The 18,961-nt window shown below is 36.4% G+C and overlaps 1 protein-coding gene across 1 annotated transcript; it reads right to left on the reverse strand.

The window, feature by feature from the left end:
- Positions 1-3,077: 3,077 nt before the first annotated feature.
- On the reverse strand, positions 3,078-11,126 carry pik3r3a (phosphoinositide-3-kinase, regulatory subunit 3a (gamma)). Its single transcript, XM_081374589.1, has 8 exons — positions 10,668-11,126; positions 9,299-9,386; positions 9,089-9,187; positions 8,001-8,181; positions 7,769-7,891; positions 7,539-7,660; positions 5,728-5,904; positions 3,078-4,244 (listed from the first exon to the last, which is right to left on the reverse strand). The coding sequence occupies exons 1-8, from the start codon at positions 10,726-10,728 to the stop codon at positions 4,067-4,069; spliced, it is 1,029 nt and encodes a 342-aa protein (XP_081230715.1). The 5' UTR covers positions 10,729-11,126; the 3' UTR covers positions 3,078-4,066.
- Positions 11,127-18,961: the final 7,835 nt, after the last annotated feature.

An 18,961-nucleotide genomic window follows, 5' to 3' on the forward strand; every position in this document is an offset into this window, starting at 1 on the left:
TTTGCAAACATATTATGGTATTTTTATGCTTTAGTAGAGTGAAAAAGTTACACACAGCACCTTTAAACAGTGTTTATTCATTCTTATGTATTTAAGTGAAGAAAAACGTTGCATTATTTAAATAGGAAATCATACAAATTATTCCAAGTTGCTATGGATAGTTTGGAGTGTGAGACACCTGTGTGAACTTGAAGAAACTCTTCTTTAGATATAAGTCTAAAAGTCATTTAAAAATGTCCAGTTCATCCAGGTGCCAGTGGCTTTCCAGACTTGATTCTGTTTTGTTGAAGAACTCCTCATTCAATAGATCGTTTAGAAAATGGAGTTAGAAAATGTTTCATAATTTCTTTTTATTTAACTGAAGAAAGAAACAAAGAGGCCAGAGTGGAGCATCTTGCGCTGTTTATAAATTCAAAATTTGTTTCCATCGTGTTCCCTGGTTTATGCTGAATCTGACAATATCTCAGTTGTCATTTTACATAAATTTGTCTGTCCACCATATTGAAGTAGGCTATGAAAAACAGTTTTTTTGCTACTACAAATTTTGCCCAAAATCTGATCATGTGATTTTTGGACCAAGCCACACAAAAATAACTGAATGGATTTTTGATATTTGCTACCGCTATCGAGAAATAAGCACCTATTCGAATTTGACTCTGCCTGTGTTTGTTTTCTAATGCTTCTAGCTTAGCATGCTGATTGGTTAGCATATTGTCCATTCATTCTATTGTGGCCATAAACTATATTAGTAGCGAAGTTAGCATAGCATGCTAACCAGTTAACATGCTGAGTAATGCTTTTGTGTGCTCATTCTTGCCTGGTAAGCTAACTTTATTAGAAAGTTGGGGATTTCAAAACGCAGCAGCTCGAGTTCTTACCAGAACCAGGAAGTTTGACCATATTAGCCCGGTTCTGTCAAAACTGCATTGGCTCCCTATTAAACATCGCATCAATTTTAAAATATTGCTGATTACTAACAAAGCACTAAATGGTTTAGCTCCGCAGTACTTGAGCGAGCTCTTAACGCATTATAGTCCTTCACGTCTATTGCGATCTCAAAATTCCGGCCAGTTGATAATACCTAGAATATCAAAATCGACTGCTGGCGGTAGATCCTTTTCCTATTTAGCACCAAAACTTTGGAACAGTCTTCCTAACATTGTCCGGGAAGCAGACACACTCTGTCAGTTCAAAGCTAGACTAAAGACACATCTCTTTGACCTAGCATTCACATAATACATTATAGACTTTTATAATTCAATGTTAGGCTGCATAGATTAGGTCAGCTGGAACCGGGAACACTTCCCATAAATCCTGATGTACTCGTTACATCATAAGAAGAATGGCATCTATGCTAATTTTAGTGTCTTTCTTTATCCCGAGGTTTTCCCGCAGCCTGCCGGATCCAGGCCGTATCCAGATCTGATGAAGGACCTTCGCCTGGACCCGATCCAACGCAGTGCTGAAGAGCCAACTAGTCTCTCCCTATGGAGGATCCCTTTCCCACTCTACAGATAAAGCGTTGTCGGGAAACTCAATTTGCGTACCTACCCCAAATTGATAAAATAAAATAAAATTATGTATCAAAAATTATATGGAAACACCAGTACTTTGTTTAGGCTTGGTTTGTAGGGAATTCCAAACCTGCACACATATATTCAAACGCACATAACTATAGAACCAATTCTTAATGCGCATGTGAACGGTGTCAGCGTTTCTCACAGGTTCGCGTTTAAAGTCTGTGTAGAGAGAATGGTGTTTCTCTCCAAATTTAATAACAAATGATCGTTTCCATCTTGAGGAGTTTGCCCCCTCACATATACTAATGTGCCACAAACAGGACTTTAATATCACCAACCATTCCCATGTTATTATGGTGTATCCATATAAATCGCCCACCCTGTACATTGTTAAAAGCGCTATAAAAAAAAACAAGAGAGAGAGAGAATCTCATTTGCACCACTGTCCAAATTGCTACTGATACGCCAAGTACATTCAAGGGTTTATTTTGTATTAAACGTGTTTTCTGCTACAACTGCCATGTCTAAAAAGATTCTCACTTTGAATCTCAATATCGAAACAAGAATCTGCCCTCTCTGTGATACTTAATGTTAAGCAACAGAATTTCCAAAAGAAAGTTTGCGTTTACATAAATCCTGTTTGACAAAATCAGAACTATTTTTTACCCGGACCATTTTACATGTTCTGTAAAAACATATTTTTTATAACCACACCAATCCTATAGAACACTTAAACACATTAAAAGTAACTTTAAAAACCAAAGTTGTTATATTTCTTTCCATTTTCTTTCTTTTTTTAGCTACTTTGCCTCTTTTTGAATGAACTCGTGGAACTAATGGAGGGGTTTGGCCCCGTTATTGCTGCCAGCAGCTATATTTCAAAACTATTTTTATATTTTAAATTAAAAAGCATGCATTGCTCAAAAAGAAATGGAATATTGTGTACAAATTACAGTATGTGAGTGGGTGTGGTTATTCTCATGTGATGTAATAGTGAGTCAGACTATGCTGTATGCATTTAATGAACATAAGCCACAATAGGATTGGATATCTACAAATTTCCTCATATGAGGTGATGCAGTAATCAGGGTTTACTTATAGTACCTGCACACTTGTTACAAGCTGTCCTTGCGTGATGTAACCGGGAACCTGTTCTTCACGCACTGACACACACTCACAAAGCTTTTAAGCCCATCCACACTGCTGACACAGAGCGAGGGCTAATCCCGAACACTTCTCATATGCAACCTGCTACAAGAATGTCCTTGTTTTCATGCCCCCACCTAATACCTTATTATAGTCTTCCTGTGCAGATTTCTCTTCTGAACATTCAGTTCTTCTGAATTATTACCAGCAGTGCAACAATAAGTCCTATTAGTGTCACTGGGTCATTCTCAGGAAACGATGCCATTAGTGAATGGAAATGAATATTCAAGGGTTTTACATTTCACGTCAAATTTGAAACTTTCAACAGTTTCTCTCACTCCAGGCCCAAAGTAGCAAACATGGACAATTGGGGCACAAATCATGTTTCTATGAACTCGAAACAAATGTTTTGTGTGTGAATATAACAGGGTTTAATGTTCATAAAACTGTTATGTAATGTTATTTACGTAATGTTTCAGGACAGCTCAGGCCTGGTTTACACTGCACATAATGGCAGCACATTTAACCCATTCATTTAATTAATAAACACATCAGACATGGGCTCTGAATTTATTCACAATCTGTTATTTTATTTTTGATTTTTAAAGAAGCATGCAAGGGAAAACTTTATAGCAAAAAAATAAGCTTTGCAAATAAGGGTGAATGTTCCCTGTCTGCTGCTGACAAATGACATTAAAAAAATCATTTTACAGAGAGTTGTTCATCTCAAGTATGAGCAGTTTGGCATTGTGTCGTTTACCATAGACACGCTCATTTATTAAACTCAATGAAGTGTCCCATAAGACAACTACACTGTCCTGGCTTTCCTTATAAAAAAACTTAAATGGATACTTGTATTGTGCACAAAATATTCAAGCTGTCCTTAAAGTGTAACTCAGCTTTTATAAACTAAAAACAGTTTCTGAAACATTTTTGGATTTCTAATAAACCAAGCGTCAACAACGTCCTTGGGTGCAAAACAAACAAATAAAACGAATGAATTGCAGGCATCTTGTTTTAGACAATAAAGCAAGATTTGAAAGTTTGCCATTCAATAATAAATGCACCCACTGTGTTACATTCACAAAATACACTTTAAAATGTTTTAATAAAACTTTAATAAAAAGGCTATATGCATTCATCCCCACTTAAAAAGCGTGATCGTATTACAAATTCTGTTGTTTTTGTGACTATCTGTAAACATGTCTACAAAGGGCTCATCGAATACTTGTTCAAGTACTGGAGTTTCATTATGACCATGAGGAATGCTTTGGAAAGTGCAATATACATACACAGTTGGTTCCACCCTTCGCACAATGTAAAATGAAGGGACGACGCCAACGAGTGGCAAATCTTCTTCAGTCTTAGTGCACGTAATCTTCACCGTGACGCCAGTGGACTCAGCTGTGGACTGGATACGCCAGCCGGACGTCCAGAGCCTGGTTGTGCTGCGCCAGTGAGGTGTGATGGTAGTGCAGAACCAGATCCTTCAGAGACTTGTGGAGATCGAACGGTTCGACGAACCCGTAGCCGCGCTCAGTGTGGCGAATCACACAGTGCCTCACCTGGCTGCCCACCCTGTGGTTCAAGACATCAAGAGCAGGGTCAGCGGAGAGCGGTTTACGAGAGTCAGGGTCAAGCTGGAAACAAAGCTTCATCTAGCAGCTACATTTATAAAACTTTCAAAGTTGAACCTATGAACGATGATTTCATACCCTTACTTTTCTGTCTGCACTCCTTTGTACTATAAATAAAGGCAAAACAAATGAATATTGCCGTTTTTATTTGGCCTTTGGGTTTACTGAAGAGTCGCTAGACTAGTTTTGCAATGCTTAAAGGTTTAGTTCACCGAGCAGAGCTCGATCTACAATCTTCCTTTGTGTTCAGCAGAACAAAGAAACACATACAGGTCTGGAACAACTTAAGGGTGTGTAAATGATGACCGAATTTTAATTTTTGGGTGAACCATCCCTTTAATTATCTTGTGACTTGAATGACTAAGTGTTAAGATGTTTGTTTGATGTTTTAATAGCATCTCTGATTAAAATCTCTACAAAAAGAAACATTCATTTCAATTCATTTGAAAACTTAGGGGCTGTTTTACACGACACCGTTTTCAACTAAAAACGTAAAACGTATGCGTTTTGGCCGTTCGTTTACATGACAACGGCGTTTTGGGTGCCTGAAAATGCAAACTCTTGAAAACGGGCTTCAAAGTGCAAGTTTTTGAAAACGGTCTCCGTGTAAACTATAAAAACATGAATCTCTGAAGACGATGAGGTCATGCACGTGCGTATTACATGTTCAGTCTATAGTGTTTCATCGCCATCTATTGGCCTGGCAGAAAATACGCGTTTTTAGTTCGTTTTCACGGGGATAGTTTGCCCACAAATGAAATTTCTGTCATCATTTACTCTCCCTTATGTCATGCTAAAACTGTATGATTTTAGCTGCTTTTCCACCATCAGGCAAAACCGATCTTGCTATTATTATTATTATTATTATTATTATTATTAACAACAAACTTCTGTCAAAAACGAAAACAGTGAAATTCCTAATAGTAATAGTTATAATTCCAAATTTAATATAAGCAACATCAATTTATATTGTCACACAGAGTGCATAAGTGCATTTATTCACCCACAATGGCAAACAATAGTTTGCAGATTTAGTCGCTCAAGCGGCTCGTGAACCGAACACAGACTGACTGAATGACACTTTCATTTAAGCAGAATATCTCAAATGGAGATTGCTGAACTGCAGTTTACTTGTTTGTCTGAGTCTTCAGTGTTTTCAGATCGGCGGCGGCACTTTCGCATTATGGAAAGAGCTAGTGCGCATGATTGCCAGATTGCAAATATTAAGTAAAACACCGGGCAGAAAATGTATCTTTTGTTATATCATTCATGGCCAGAAAAAGATCCAATGTGGATCAGACTTTATGCAAACAGCAAAATGTCTGCCTATACGGGAAGACAATAGATTCACACGAAGTTACGGGACATTTCTATCTTGTGCTAATTAACAAACAAACAGGACAAAGCACTGACGGATGACTTACACCACAGAGCAGGCGTAGCAATCCTTCGAGCTGCTGTTGCGGATGAGGAAAGCACCGGACGGTTTCCCGTGGAGAAGCTCCTCCGCCTGACCTCGACCGAGATCTCCCACAAACCATCGCTCTTCCTCCAGGAGCTCCGCACTCTCCTCTTGCTCCTCTTTCACCTCATATGGAGACCTGAGAAAATAAACACTCGTTGATAAGCAGAAAGCTTTGAAAGCGTCTCATGCAGCTCCAAGAGCACCTCTGTCTTCTGAAGTCCAGTTCCTGTTCACCTGCCATTGTCCCTTTGTCTCCTACAGCCCTCTCTGATCTCTAGCATCAGGCAAAGCAGCCAGACGTGATCCCACTCGCTGCCTTTGACTACATTAAATTGAACCGCTTTAAAAGGTGCTATAATATTGAGAGACTTGAAGATTTTTTAATCAAATCAGTGATGACGGGTAGATTATTTAGAAATACAATAAAAATCATAATAACTGGTGGTCACAAAGTCAAGTATCACACATTAAGGGATAGAGTTCATCCCAAAAATGAACTGAAACACAATGAATATATTTTAATGAAACCTGAGAGAATTCTGTCCCTCCATTAAAAGTCCATTCACCCAAAACTTTTACCATATCTAATATTCTAAATGTATGTGTGTGTGTGTGTTTATATGGGAATAAAAGCTTAAATTAAACCCGTTCATCAAATAAAGTACATGTGTCTCTAAAAAAAAGACTTGGATTAAACCATTCAATTCATATGGATTAGTTTTATGATCTCTTTATTAACTTTTTGAAGCGTCAGATTTATGGGTGAATGGACTTGCAATGGAGGAACAGGTTTCATTAAATATATCCTCAGTTGTGATGATGATGAATGAAAGTCTAAAACCCCAAATCCAAGTATTAAACTCGAAACTTATGAAATCGGTTTTATTTTTTCAGTTAATTTTTTTCTGGATTTTGTTTTAATAGTCTGATTGTCTAATTAAATGAAACAAATGACATTTTTAGATGTTTTATTATGCTATTTTCTATACTGGATTAGGTTTAATTCAATTTAATTATCAAAAAGCATGTCTAATCAACTGAATTCATAAAACTGAACTACTTAATGATTTATTACCATTTTAACAATAATAAAAATGTTTTGTTTTTCAGAAATTCTGTTGTCTTGTTTTCAGTATTTATGATTTAATACACATTGTGATCAAATAAAGGCATACAAAATGATCAGTTTAATTAGTCATTTAAAATTTAGTCAAACGAAACTAACAATTTTATTTTAGGCAAACAAAGTTCTACGCAACATTTATACTAAAAACAAGTTGTTGTTTTTTATATTCCTTAAAAATAAAATTTGAATCATTTCATTACTATTATCACTTTGATTAGTACCATCTTCTTAATATCAGTAAAATATTTCTGTCACAATTTCTTCACATCAAACCAAACTTTTATTTTGACAGGTTGTCGTGAGTTTCTGTGTGTGTATGACGATAGTTTTTCTCAAATGAAATGCTGATGAAGTGACTGGAGAATGAAAGATGATATTTTGAAGAATGTCGGCAACCAAACAGTTCATCAGCCCCATTGACTTCCATTGTATTTTTTTCCATACTAAGGAAGTCAATGGGGTCCATCAACTGTTCGGTTACCGACATTCTTCAATTGTCTTCTTTTGTGTTCAACAGAAGAAAGAAATTCATACAGGTTTGGAACAACTTGAGTAAAGGATGTAAATGATGGGTGAACTATCCCTTTAATTCCTCGGGAAACACTGGTGCTCTTTCAGTGCTGGTGTTGCATATGAGCACTCACTGTGTCAGATGACTGTGGGATGAGTCGGGGAAATCCTTGCAAGAGTTCTCTTGAGAATAACACGGTTCTTTTGAGATCTCGGTCATACTGACGGGCTCTAAAGTATTTCTCCTTTGGATTTCCTGTAAAGCAACAGGAACATCCTTAGAAAAGCAACGTATTTGATATACATTCCTTAACATTTTTCAAACACTATTATATCAGCACATATTTGATCCTGAAAAGCTTACCTGTAATAGAGTGGTGCAAGCATCATATAGCTGGTCATACTCTGCCGTCTTCTGAAACAGTCTTAAACATTCTTGGAGTTTCTCTCTGGTTGCGCTCAAAAACTCTTCCTTCACAGGTAGATCCTGAACATGCAATATAAGGCATTTGCTTATTGACACAAAAACACACTGACTAAAGCTTCCTTTCAACTAAGATCATCTTCACAATGAAATTCACTGAACAGGAACCGACCGTGTGACAGTGGGACACGGGATAAGCCAGCGTGACATCCAGGGAAGTGTTGTACTGGACTAAGCTCCTGTGCCTGTAGTAAGATATCAGATCCGGCACCGAGCTGAAGGTCAGAGGCTCCGAGAATCCAAACTTTCCATCTCGATGTTGGATCCTGATGAGTTTGTTGGTGCCATTGTTCCTGTGGAGAGAAGCGCTTTCAGACATACAGCCTCTTCTGTAAATTCAATGGTACAGTGTATTTCTCCATGTAGAGGTCATGTGTGAAAAGAGCCCATTGTTGAAATCCCAACCAATAAAATCGGGCAATTTGCGGTCTTACTTGCCGGCTAAAGTAGTAGTTATATTGTTGAAAAAAATGTGTAAAACCGCTCTGTGTGTGAAGTTAACAACATTTAATTTTAGCACATTCAAGGTTAGGATGCTGTAAAAACAGTTTGAGCTACACTTATGATTGACACAGTTGCTGCATGCTGTGACACGGTTAATCATCTACGTCTATGTCATCGAATTAGGGTACGTTTACACGACCCCATTTTAAACTAAAAACGGAAAACTTTTCATGCGTTCTTTTACACGGAAACGGCATTTTGGGGGCCTGAAAACGGGTTTGAAAGTGCACGTTTTTGAAAACGATAGCGTTATTGTCTCGGTGCAATAAACAACCAAACGTGTGTTCAGTCTATAAGCACATAGTGCGTCTTTATCACCAACCATTGGCCTGGCAGCAGAATACAGCGTGTTTAGTTGTTTTCGCGGATCTGTGTTTGACGACATTGTTGTATGTACGCGGAAATCGTAAAGGAAAAACTTTAGGACATCATTGTTGTGTAAACGTAACTTTAGACAGATGCTAAAAGTACTAGTAAATCAAAGAGTTTTAAAGGGTAACTAAACCCCTGGTCAGAGCCTGACTCCACTAATGTGTGATTAGTCCATTTAATGACACTAATGTGTGATCGGTCGCAATACAGACAAAAGACTGCATTGTATGTGTGAGAGTGGCTAATGATTGGTTGGCCACTGTCAGTACCCGAGTCACAAATCTGCTTCACTAAAAGAGGAATCCTAAAACATGCAACCCTTACCTCACAGTTAATGTGTATTGTCCCTGCACCCTGCAGGAGGCATTTCGGACCAGGAAAGCACCGTCAGGCATGCCGTGGAGGATTTCGTTCACCTCCTCCCTAATGCAAGTGGTATAAAATTCAATAATATGCAAACAAATTGATAAAGACACAAATACTAAGACTTATTCCGGCTAAATAGTTTACCGAATGAAGTTAAAATGCTCTCACCTTGATGTGTCAGCCCAGTACCACCCGGCCTCCTGTATTGAATCGCTGGGCTCCATTTCTCTTGGTAGATGATCGTCGCTACTGATGACTGATGAAGAAATATAATATGAGACAACCGTCCTAATATAGAACCGTTCAGCAACTGTTACATTTCTACAGGAAAACCTCAAGAAATAAATTGTCAATTTGTCAGGTTTTGGTCACTGAAAATGAAAAAAAAAAAAAAACCTCACTTGTGCCAATCCACTGTTTTACCTATTTTATTTGAAAAATAATATTAGATCTTTATATTGTTTTGTATAAATGTATTTATCAATAATGTCTATGACTGCCAAGACAATTTTTTCCTACATATTTTAACATAATGAATATAATTCATATGATATAAAATATATAAAATGATATTGAATACTTAGATTGTAAAATTAAGTGTTTAATCTATTTTACATAGAAAACATAAAATTTTCGGGGTTTTTTCTGTTTTTTTTTTTTTTTTTCATTTTTGTCAATGTCAGTTTTCACATGAATACATATAACACAATTTTAATACAAACACTAGTGACAAATTGGATAGAAACTAGAGAGTACTACACAATACAAGCATTATAGAAGAGCAAACATCTCGACGTGTATGAGGGGGTTTGCGGAGCAACGGCATTAATGAAAAGCAGATGGCCAGCAGATAGAAACTTAAATTCTCTTATTAACCTATCAGTAATACTGTTAACAAGACACAGTAAGTTTGTGTAAAGACGCCTGTCTTGAGCTGTGTGCCTGAAGTGACAGCTGTGGACAGAACAGCGCTCGGGATTTCCCTGGGATCCCCGCTCGCGAATTCAACAATCCCACTATGGAAAAGGTGAAGGTCTGTGAATATTCAGTACATGGCGTGACGTTAATCAGCGAGTCTCTGTGATTGGCTTAAATTAAGACTTTGCTTAACCGTTGAAAACGGCACTGGGCTCATGAATACTAATCAAGTTACGTGATTGGACGCTCACAGACTGTTACTAAGCGACGTCACCATTGCCTATTTAATATTCATGAGCTCGCGCTTCTCCATAGTAGGATTGGTAGTTTCGTGGCCCGATACTCCTGCACTGCTGACCTCAATGAACTGAGCGATGACATGTTGAGACATGCAAGACTCAACGAATAGCCCGAGACTGGGCTAACTCACTTTTATATAATATGAACTAACTTTCACAATTGTTCTCTTCATGAATACGGCTATATTATTGTTCCCAAGATTAACGCTTGACACTTGGGATTGTGTTTGGACGAGAACAAAGACAGTGTGATTTAAACAGAAAACACACCAAACATAAAAATATGAGAAGGAAAACAATAAAGAAATATAGTTACGAACCAGTGCCCGCTGCGCTGACACGACTCATTTCGATGTAAGAAAAAGGTTCAGACGACGACATCCTTTCTTCAACAATGGATCGTGTTCGCGAAGTGAATTAAGCCCTTTAAATACTGTAAATCGGACCGTCAAACAATTGTGAACGTTTGTCTAATTGTTATATCTAAGATAACGAAGAAAACAACGGCAAAACAATGTTAAAATCCGAAAAAGCCCGTTTTTCCACTTCTTAATCCAAGTGTCCGGTTGTAAAAAAAAAAAAAATTTGGCAGCCAGTCATTTAAAATAAAACTTAGCAATAAAGCTTATGATCATGTACCAGATTAACATACATGATCATCAAGTTAATAACGCTAAGTATTGATCTAAATATCCAAATGAACAGAGTGTCTGGAGTGAATCAAACTCTTATAAGGTTTGGGACGATGTAAGTGTCTGAGGACGATACCATCAATCTGCATAGGGGATACTTTATACAGGATGTCGTTGTGTTGTTGTTTGTATTTTTTGTTGTTATTGTAAATTGCCATTGCTTTTATCATAATACTGAAAATACATTTTGGAAACGAAGTATTAGTTGTATGCTCTTATTTAAAGCCACTGTTGTGTTAATGTTAGGAGGTATTACCCCCTTTCCCCGCAACTATGTTACGGTCCGTTTTTGTCCTGCGTAGCTATATATCGCATTGTGCCAATTTATACTTTTCTTTAACTTGTTAAAAGTCCACATTCTGAGTTTTCTGCACACAGTCATTGCCATTATATTTTTTTTTAAAGAAAAATTAAACTGTTTAAATGAATCAAATATGGCATTAGGTTTTGTAACTTAAATATTATGAAGGTCTGCACATAGGGGGAGTTCCTTCGGTGAAGGGAACATTGTGTACTGTTGGCATTGTCTGACACTAGTTCGTTCAAGCATGCTTTTCAGAGACATGAAGACATGTGAATTGCTTTTGCATGATATAACATCTCTAGGAAGTCGATGACAGAAAGCACAGAAAAGCCCATTTTAAGTGCAATTATTTAAGGCTACATATTAACGATGAAATAAGTCTATTAAATAAGACAATAGATCGCGATTGATCACACAACATTACAATGAGAAAGTGACTAAAAAAGTTAAATGATTAATTACTAGCCAGTGATAACACCTTAAACACTGTAATTAGGTTATTCTCTAGTAGGCTACTGGACACTTATTACTAATTACTTTCTAAATCCCATGTCAACCTCGACCAGTTGAACAATACAATGATAGAAACTGCACTTTTGATTCTTTCAAATAGACAATTGCATAATTCCTGAACTGACCGAATTTTGTAAAAGGAGAAGGTTACATTAAAACAAACATTTTAACATAAAACTTTGATGTTAAATCCCCTATTGTTTTATTTAGTTTTTGTTTGTTTTATAATTGTTCTATAATCTCTACATCAGAAGAAACTGTAATTAAATTACAGAAAAATTATGACTAGTCCCTTACTTTACTTTTTCAAAGGAAAAGTAAATTACACTAATTAGATTACTTCGTTTTTAATTACACCAGACACTAAAAATGCACAACATGTTTGATATTATAATACATGATTTCACATTGAATCTCCAAAACAACATAAAGACGGTATATTTTAAATAAAAACCTTTCAGTACAATGCCAAGTACAACCAAGTACAATGATTAAAGGCCATGCAGTGCTTCACGGTGCTGGCGAGCATGAAACCCTACATAGCTTGATTATGCCAGGAAGGGAATATGGATACTGCCGTTAAAGGTTGGGTGGGGAATTTTCGGAGAGAGGCTAGCAATAGCGAGTTAGCTTTGAAAGAAAGATCCCACCCTTCCTTCAGAGCGTCTCCAAAGCCACACCTCCTCCAAAACACATGATCGCGTGCAGCAGGCAGCAAACAAAAGCGTCACAAGAGACAGCGTTAAATTACCTCATGTCTCAAAGCACATTACAATACAATAATAATGAACGTAATCAACTTAAAGGGCACTGACCTGTGCCACCTGACTGCAGCATTTTGGAGTTGATATAGGGTTGCCATTGAAACACATAAATTTGAGTAACAAACTGCTCCGAGTATTACGTCACAGGTTTCCATCTCTTCCAGATTACAGTAGTTACGAACGCAGCATAAGCTGGTTGTTTTGGTTCAGGAGGAACTGTAAAAGATGGCTGCTGTTTCGTTTGTGGCGCTCGGTGACTGACGTCTGTCAAACTCGCTGATGACGTGTGATGTCTAAGCGAGCAGGGTACGTGGAGGTATAAAAATACATGCGCTGACAGGCAGGGAGGACATCGTATCATTGTATTCGGACCGAATAATGATTGGACAAATCTTTTATTGTCCTACGCCTTCCACGGATGATATACAGTATATATATATATATACACACACACATACATACATATGATTACATTTACACCACTTAACTTAGTGATTGCTATCAGGATGTGAAGAGACTTTCAACTAGCATAACAACAACAAAAAAATTCTGGAACAAATCACCTACCCTGCCTTTAATTGCGTTCAATATTTTACCGTGACACAGATTAAAAAATATCAATTGCAAAAATGAACATGTTTTTGACAACCCCTATATGATTTAAATCATAAAAAACACAGTCTATAATAGTCTAATATTCACTTTTCGTCTGAACCACTGCATAGTGCTATGCATTTTAATATCAATTTACATAAAGTTTTAATATGTAGAACAGATTAGCACTGCCATAGGCATACATATGAGGTACTGCTTCAGATATATTATAGATCTGGCCAGTTTTCTGTTCTTTATAGCTCTTTGCAAGTGTTACAACCATGACAATAATAATATATACAAATAATAGATCAAATTTGTTAATTTCGAGATCTGTGTCTATTCTGTATGGAATAGTCTCTGGGCAGAAATGCATAATTGGCATCTCTATCATTCAGACCAAACCAATATTGTTTCAACCGCTTGTTTTAATTTACAGTTAATTCATCACAAACAAAAGTTGACCCGCTCTATAGAGTCAAGTAAACACATTTTGTTATGTTTGGAATGTGATTGCTCATAAACTCCCATTTTCAATAATGTGGCAAATCATGGCAATAAACATCTTTACATATTGAGATGTCAGAATAGAACTGTTGTTTATATCATTTGTGCTGTATACTGGTTTTCTACACCATTTCCAAACACTTCACTGAGTCAATAAACATTTCCTTTCCATTTCATATCCGTCAGATCTCTTGGTGTCTAATACAAACAATCCACTTAAAATAGAACAAAATATCATTTGCTTGTGGCCAGATCACATTGAACTTTTCCACAAGAGATACAGTGTCTATTTCTGATCATTTATGTTAGGAAAAACTATGCCAAGATCAGGATGTGCGTATACAGAGCCATGGCCATTGTGTTTCCGGCATCACAACTTCATTCCGTCTCTCTGTTAGCAAACAAAGATTAGAGAATATGAATCATTTATTACGTGCTATGGCTTCCACTGCACTGCATTTGCTTGGTTTTAAGAGCAAACCTGAGTTAAACTGTGCTGAGTATAGTTTTCTCCTGCTGTGGTTCAATGCTGATTTTTAATGATTTATGTTTTCTGTGCTGTAATAGCTGACTAACAATATCTGTTGTTCACCGAAACAATATTTTTCATTTGTTTGACATGTTTCAGCTGTTTCATCAAAGTGCCCCTATTATGCTATATTCTGAAGGCTCATACTTTTGTTTTTGAGGTCTCCTGCAATAGCTTTACATGAATCCATAATTCTGCATCATCACCTCTCTTCTCGCAGTGTCTGAAATGGTCCGATAAAAGTTTAATAATAGATTCAGTTTCTCTAAATCCCTCCTTTCTGCCAGCCTGCTCTGATTGGTCAGATGGCCCAGTCTGTTCTGATTGGTCGACCGTTTACAATGCGCGTCGAAAACTAAAGGACTTTTGCCATATCTGAATTTCAGCTCTTCCTCAGTGCTTTATACACAGTGATACGAACAGTAATGATGCCGTCGGTTTTTACGTATAAACTCCAGCGCAAGTCCTTTGGAAATGCATCAAAGCTGATTTACATGCAGTGCAAAACAGCGTCGTCTCGACATGTCGGCAACTCAAACCAAACTCTTCCAGTCTCAGCTACAAATACAGTGTTTGAGGGTCAAAGTTGTTCGAGGGCAGCCAGTGAAGACCATAGACTGGACTTATGCAAATTTGTTACATTGTTACGTAGGTTCGAGACAGGAAGTGAGACTGGAAATCCTGGCGACTCATTTCAGCAGTTCAGAATCGATTCTTTCTTTTAGGAGACAAAAACTTTAATTATTGTGCACTTTAATCTTTAAAACTTTAGACAATTTACATTCACAAACAGCTTTATTACACACTGCATGAAAGGTAATATTCGAAAAAGCATAATAGGGGCACTTTCATTAATTATTTTGTGTTTCATAATTGTTTCACTTGTGTGAATTTTACTGCAAAGTCACTAAAAAGCACATAATAAATTTTCATCTTAAATCACTGTCAATAAACAACAGGTTTTCACTGTGACAGCAGGCGGTGGGATTGTCTCCACTATTAATCTGAGCTGATTAAAATCATGTAATCATTCTTACGCTTTTTTGTTTGTTTGTTTTTTGCAAAACTTTCCTTTTCTCTGGTTCTGAGCAATTTAAAACTTATTTCTCTGGAATGTAATTTCTCTGTTCAGAGGAAGCAATTTATTACTCACAAAAAAAAGAAAAGAAAAGAAAAGAAAAGAAAAGGGCTGTAGATCAAACATAATCAAAACCAACTCTCCAAGCTTTTTATGATCGAGCACAACTGCAGTAAATCTATAATTTTACTATAACTGTTTATTAATGATACGTTTGATCTGGGTTTGAGTTCTTGTTTGGTTTTGCACTGTTTTCAGTTCAGGTTCCAGTGTTTACACGGCAAGCAACATTGTGTTTGCGTTTTTCGAGTTCAGACGACAACGTTGTGAAAAGAATCCCTGTTCACACGGATCCTAAAAACGCTTTAAGCGATTACACCAAAACAAAAGATAACAACAACTTTATGTCTGAACATTTTTTGTATTACATTTCATAATAAACTCAGACAAGCTCAGAACCGACTCCTTTTCCGTCAGTTTATTTTTGTGAATTTAAATGTGTGCAAGGGATTGTGGGTGATTTAAGGCCGCAAAGGATACACCCGATGCATCCTCCAAAACAGGCCGAAAGAAGGAGGCGAAACGAAGGCGGCCTTCCAGGGATCCTTCAAACTGAGACGGCCTTCAGCGACGTTTGATGACGTGGCCGCCGAGACATGCAGCCTTCCGTTTGAGAAACACCCATTGACCTTTACACAGAGACAATGGTATTATTATTATTTTTTTTTACTTGCACTTTGAACCCTGTTTTCAAAAGTTTGAAAACAGTCTCCATTTAAACAACAAAAACGTGAATCTCTGAAGACGATGAAGTCATGCACATGCGTATTACGTGTTCAGTCTATAGTGTTTCAGCGCCATCTAATGGCCTGGCAGCAGCATTCAGCGTTTATAGTCGTTTTCACAGATTAGCGTACATGGGGATCATTTTGTCTGTACGCGAAAAACTCAAAGGAAAACCCTCTGTTTTAAGCATATCATTGTCATGTAAACGTACCATTAGTTCATGTTTTCTTTGTCCCTGTTCATTAGTTGCCATGGTCTTGTTAATGATCTTGTTTAGTGAAATCCCTATGGTGTTTCCCTGTGTATTTATAGCCCTCAGTTTCAGTTATTCTGTCTTTATCATCCATATTTGCTGGTTGTTCTGTTCACGTTTTGAGAAGTTCTGAAGATACCTGAGTGTTTTGATTTTGTTAAGAGAATTAATACCATGAGTTTGCTCACTGCTTCAGCTGCTAGAGAGGTTGTTTTGGTCAAGCACATCACAAGGCTCTGTCACAAACTCAGTTAACAGATGACATGGTTAAATTGAGTTATTTTACAGGACCATAGGAGAGCTGCCAGTACTCTGCATTTATTTTTTAATTAGTGAAGTTCCACAATGATGTTTGGTCTTTTGGTTTATTTACTAATTGATATGGAATGACACTAATGATAGGCACATAATATGCTGCTTAGTTTACCTGTGCAAATTGAGATAAGCTGCAGTTATTATGCTGAACAAATCAGCATCGACTGTCACATAACGTGGTAGCAAGCACACAAAGACAAGGAAAAACAGGATCTTTTAATAACAGAAACTCAGGAAACATAACACGCTATACCATAGACAAGAATGGATGAAGAATGAGGGAGAACACAGGGTATAAATGCAAGGGCAAACAAAGGAACTTAATCAGGTAATTAACTGGACACAGGTGAATGAAATGACTAATTACACTGACTGGGGAAAACTAGGTCACAGGAACTGAACCAAAAACACAACGAAGGGGGAAACCCAGAACATACATGTTACATCGATATTCAATATCGATATTGATTTTTCGATATTTCCTTAAAATGCCAGCAATTTTAAGTTTTCAGCAAATATACAGAACTGAGATATGACGTTTTTTGAACATCTGTTCCAAGAGCAAGCTGCATTCTGAGATGGGATGTGCGTCTGTAGTGTGTTTGATAAAGTAATGTCTCACAGGTCATAGTCTTCAAATGAGAACAAGTTATTCCAATACAAACTATTTAGGGGAAAATAACTGTACCGGGGCTTTGTTTGTGGTTCATTCTGACGCAAGTAGAGGTCCTTTGTCAGGAAAGCATGTGACTTGCTCTCTACTGATATTGCTCAAGGATCCTAAACCTAAATACAACGCTGGGCGTCTTATACCTTAGATACACTTTATTTTGGCAGCATTGCTGTTTTTAAAACACTTTTGAAATCACTGTTTGATTAGTAACTTTTTTGTGGTTTGTGATGTAAGTGGAATAAATGGTCCATTATTGAATACACTTACTCAAAAGTGAGGGGACCAATTGTATGTTTGAGAATCATTTTTACCATTTATTTCATTCTTCAAATCATAGTTTTGGGATTGATGCTGAGCCAGCAAAGGAAATTGTTCTGATTATTAAAAATACACTATACGCAACTCGGTCTGACACAAGTGCATAACAGAAGAAGATGCAAACAAAGCTCCAGAATTTTATAAACATTCCATTCCAAGTCTATACAGAAACACTGGGACAGAATGTGATGAACTGAAAACAATCAACAGCTTAAATTATGCATTTATATCTACATTTCCTGATACGGATACATACTTGAGAGTTTACACTACAATGAAATGTGTGTGTGTGTTATTGTTTCTTCCGTAAATTCATAATGAATGAATGTAGGACGTCCAAGAAGCTTTAAAATATTATTATTTTAATATAATTGTTTATGACAGTGGAGACCCTAGTGAAAAAAAGTATACTTTATTGTATTTGAAATATATTTCCTTTTTAAATTGTACATTTTTTTACTATCTTTAAATATATTAAAAGTATATTAGCATCATACTTTTGCCTATTTTCACAATACAACTTTTAACACACTTTAAGATAATTGTACATTAGTATATTTTAGAAAAATATACTTGAAGTGAAAATAAAAGTGCATTTATTTGCACTTTACTTAAAAATATATTTTAGGTATATTTTTAACTCTGTGCTGAAAATGGTCATTGTAACAATGCATTGAAAGTATACTTTCAAAATACATTATAGTATACAAAATTGTGCAAAGTATAGCTAAGTAATATTTGTTTATTAATGTGAATTTGTTACTGAAGACAAAGTGTGCAATTATTAGTATTTCGAATAAGCCAAAGGTATTACTGAGAATATATTTTTTTACTCAAATATAATAAACATGGTAGCCTATATTGCTTGTATGTTTCGAAAACACTTGTAATGAATTAGTAATGTACTTGTAACACAAATAAAGTACACTTTAATATCACTAATCAAGCATGTAATTAGTCCTTACACATATAGTATACTACAATTTACACACAAAAGTACACTAAATATGCTTTACTACAATTTAATCACAACTAAAACATACTTTGTACAAAATTAGTTGTTCCAAAATAGCACACTTCAAGTGAAGTACTTGAAGTACTGATAATTAGTCTGGCTGCAAGTATACTTAGCATATTTTTTATTTTTCCACCAGGGCGATTAATTCCTTTTTAAAATGTAGGCTACCTTTTGCTCTGTAGTTTTCTAACAGTGTTGTAACAATAGTATTTTGTAGGAATTATGATATGGTACAATTTTGTAATGTAGCCTATTAGCAAAAAATATATT

Source organism: Scardinius erythrophthalmus (genome assembly GCF_964197995.2).
Source record: "Scardinius erythrophthalmus genome assembly, chromosome: 9".
Lineage (NCBI taxonomy): Eukaryota > Metazoa > Chordata > Actinopteri > Cypriniformes > Leuciscidae > Scardinius > Scardinius erythrophthalmus.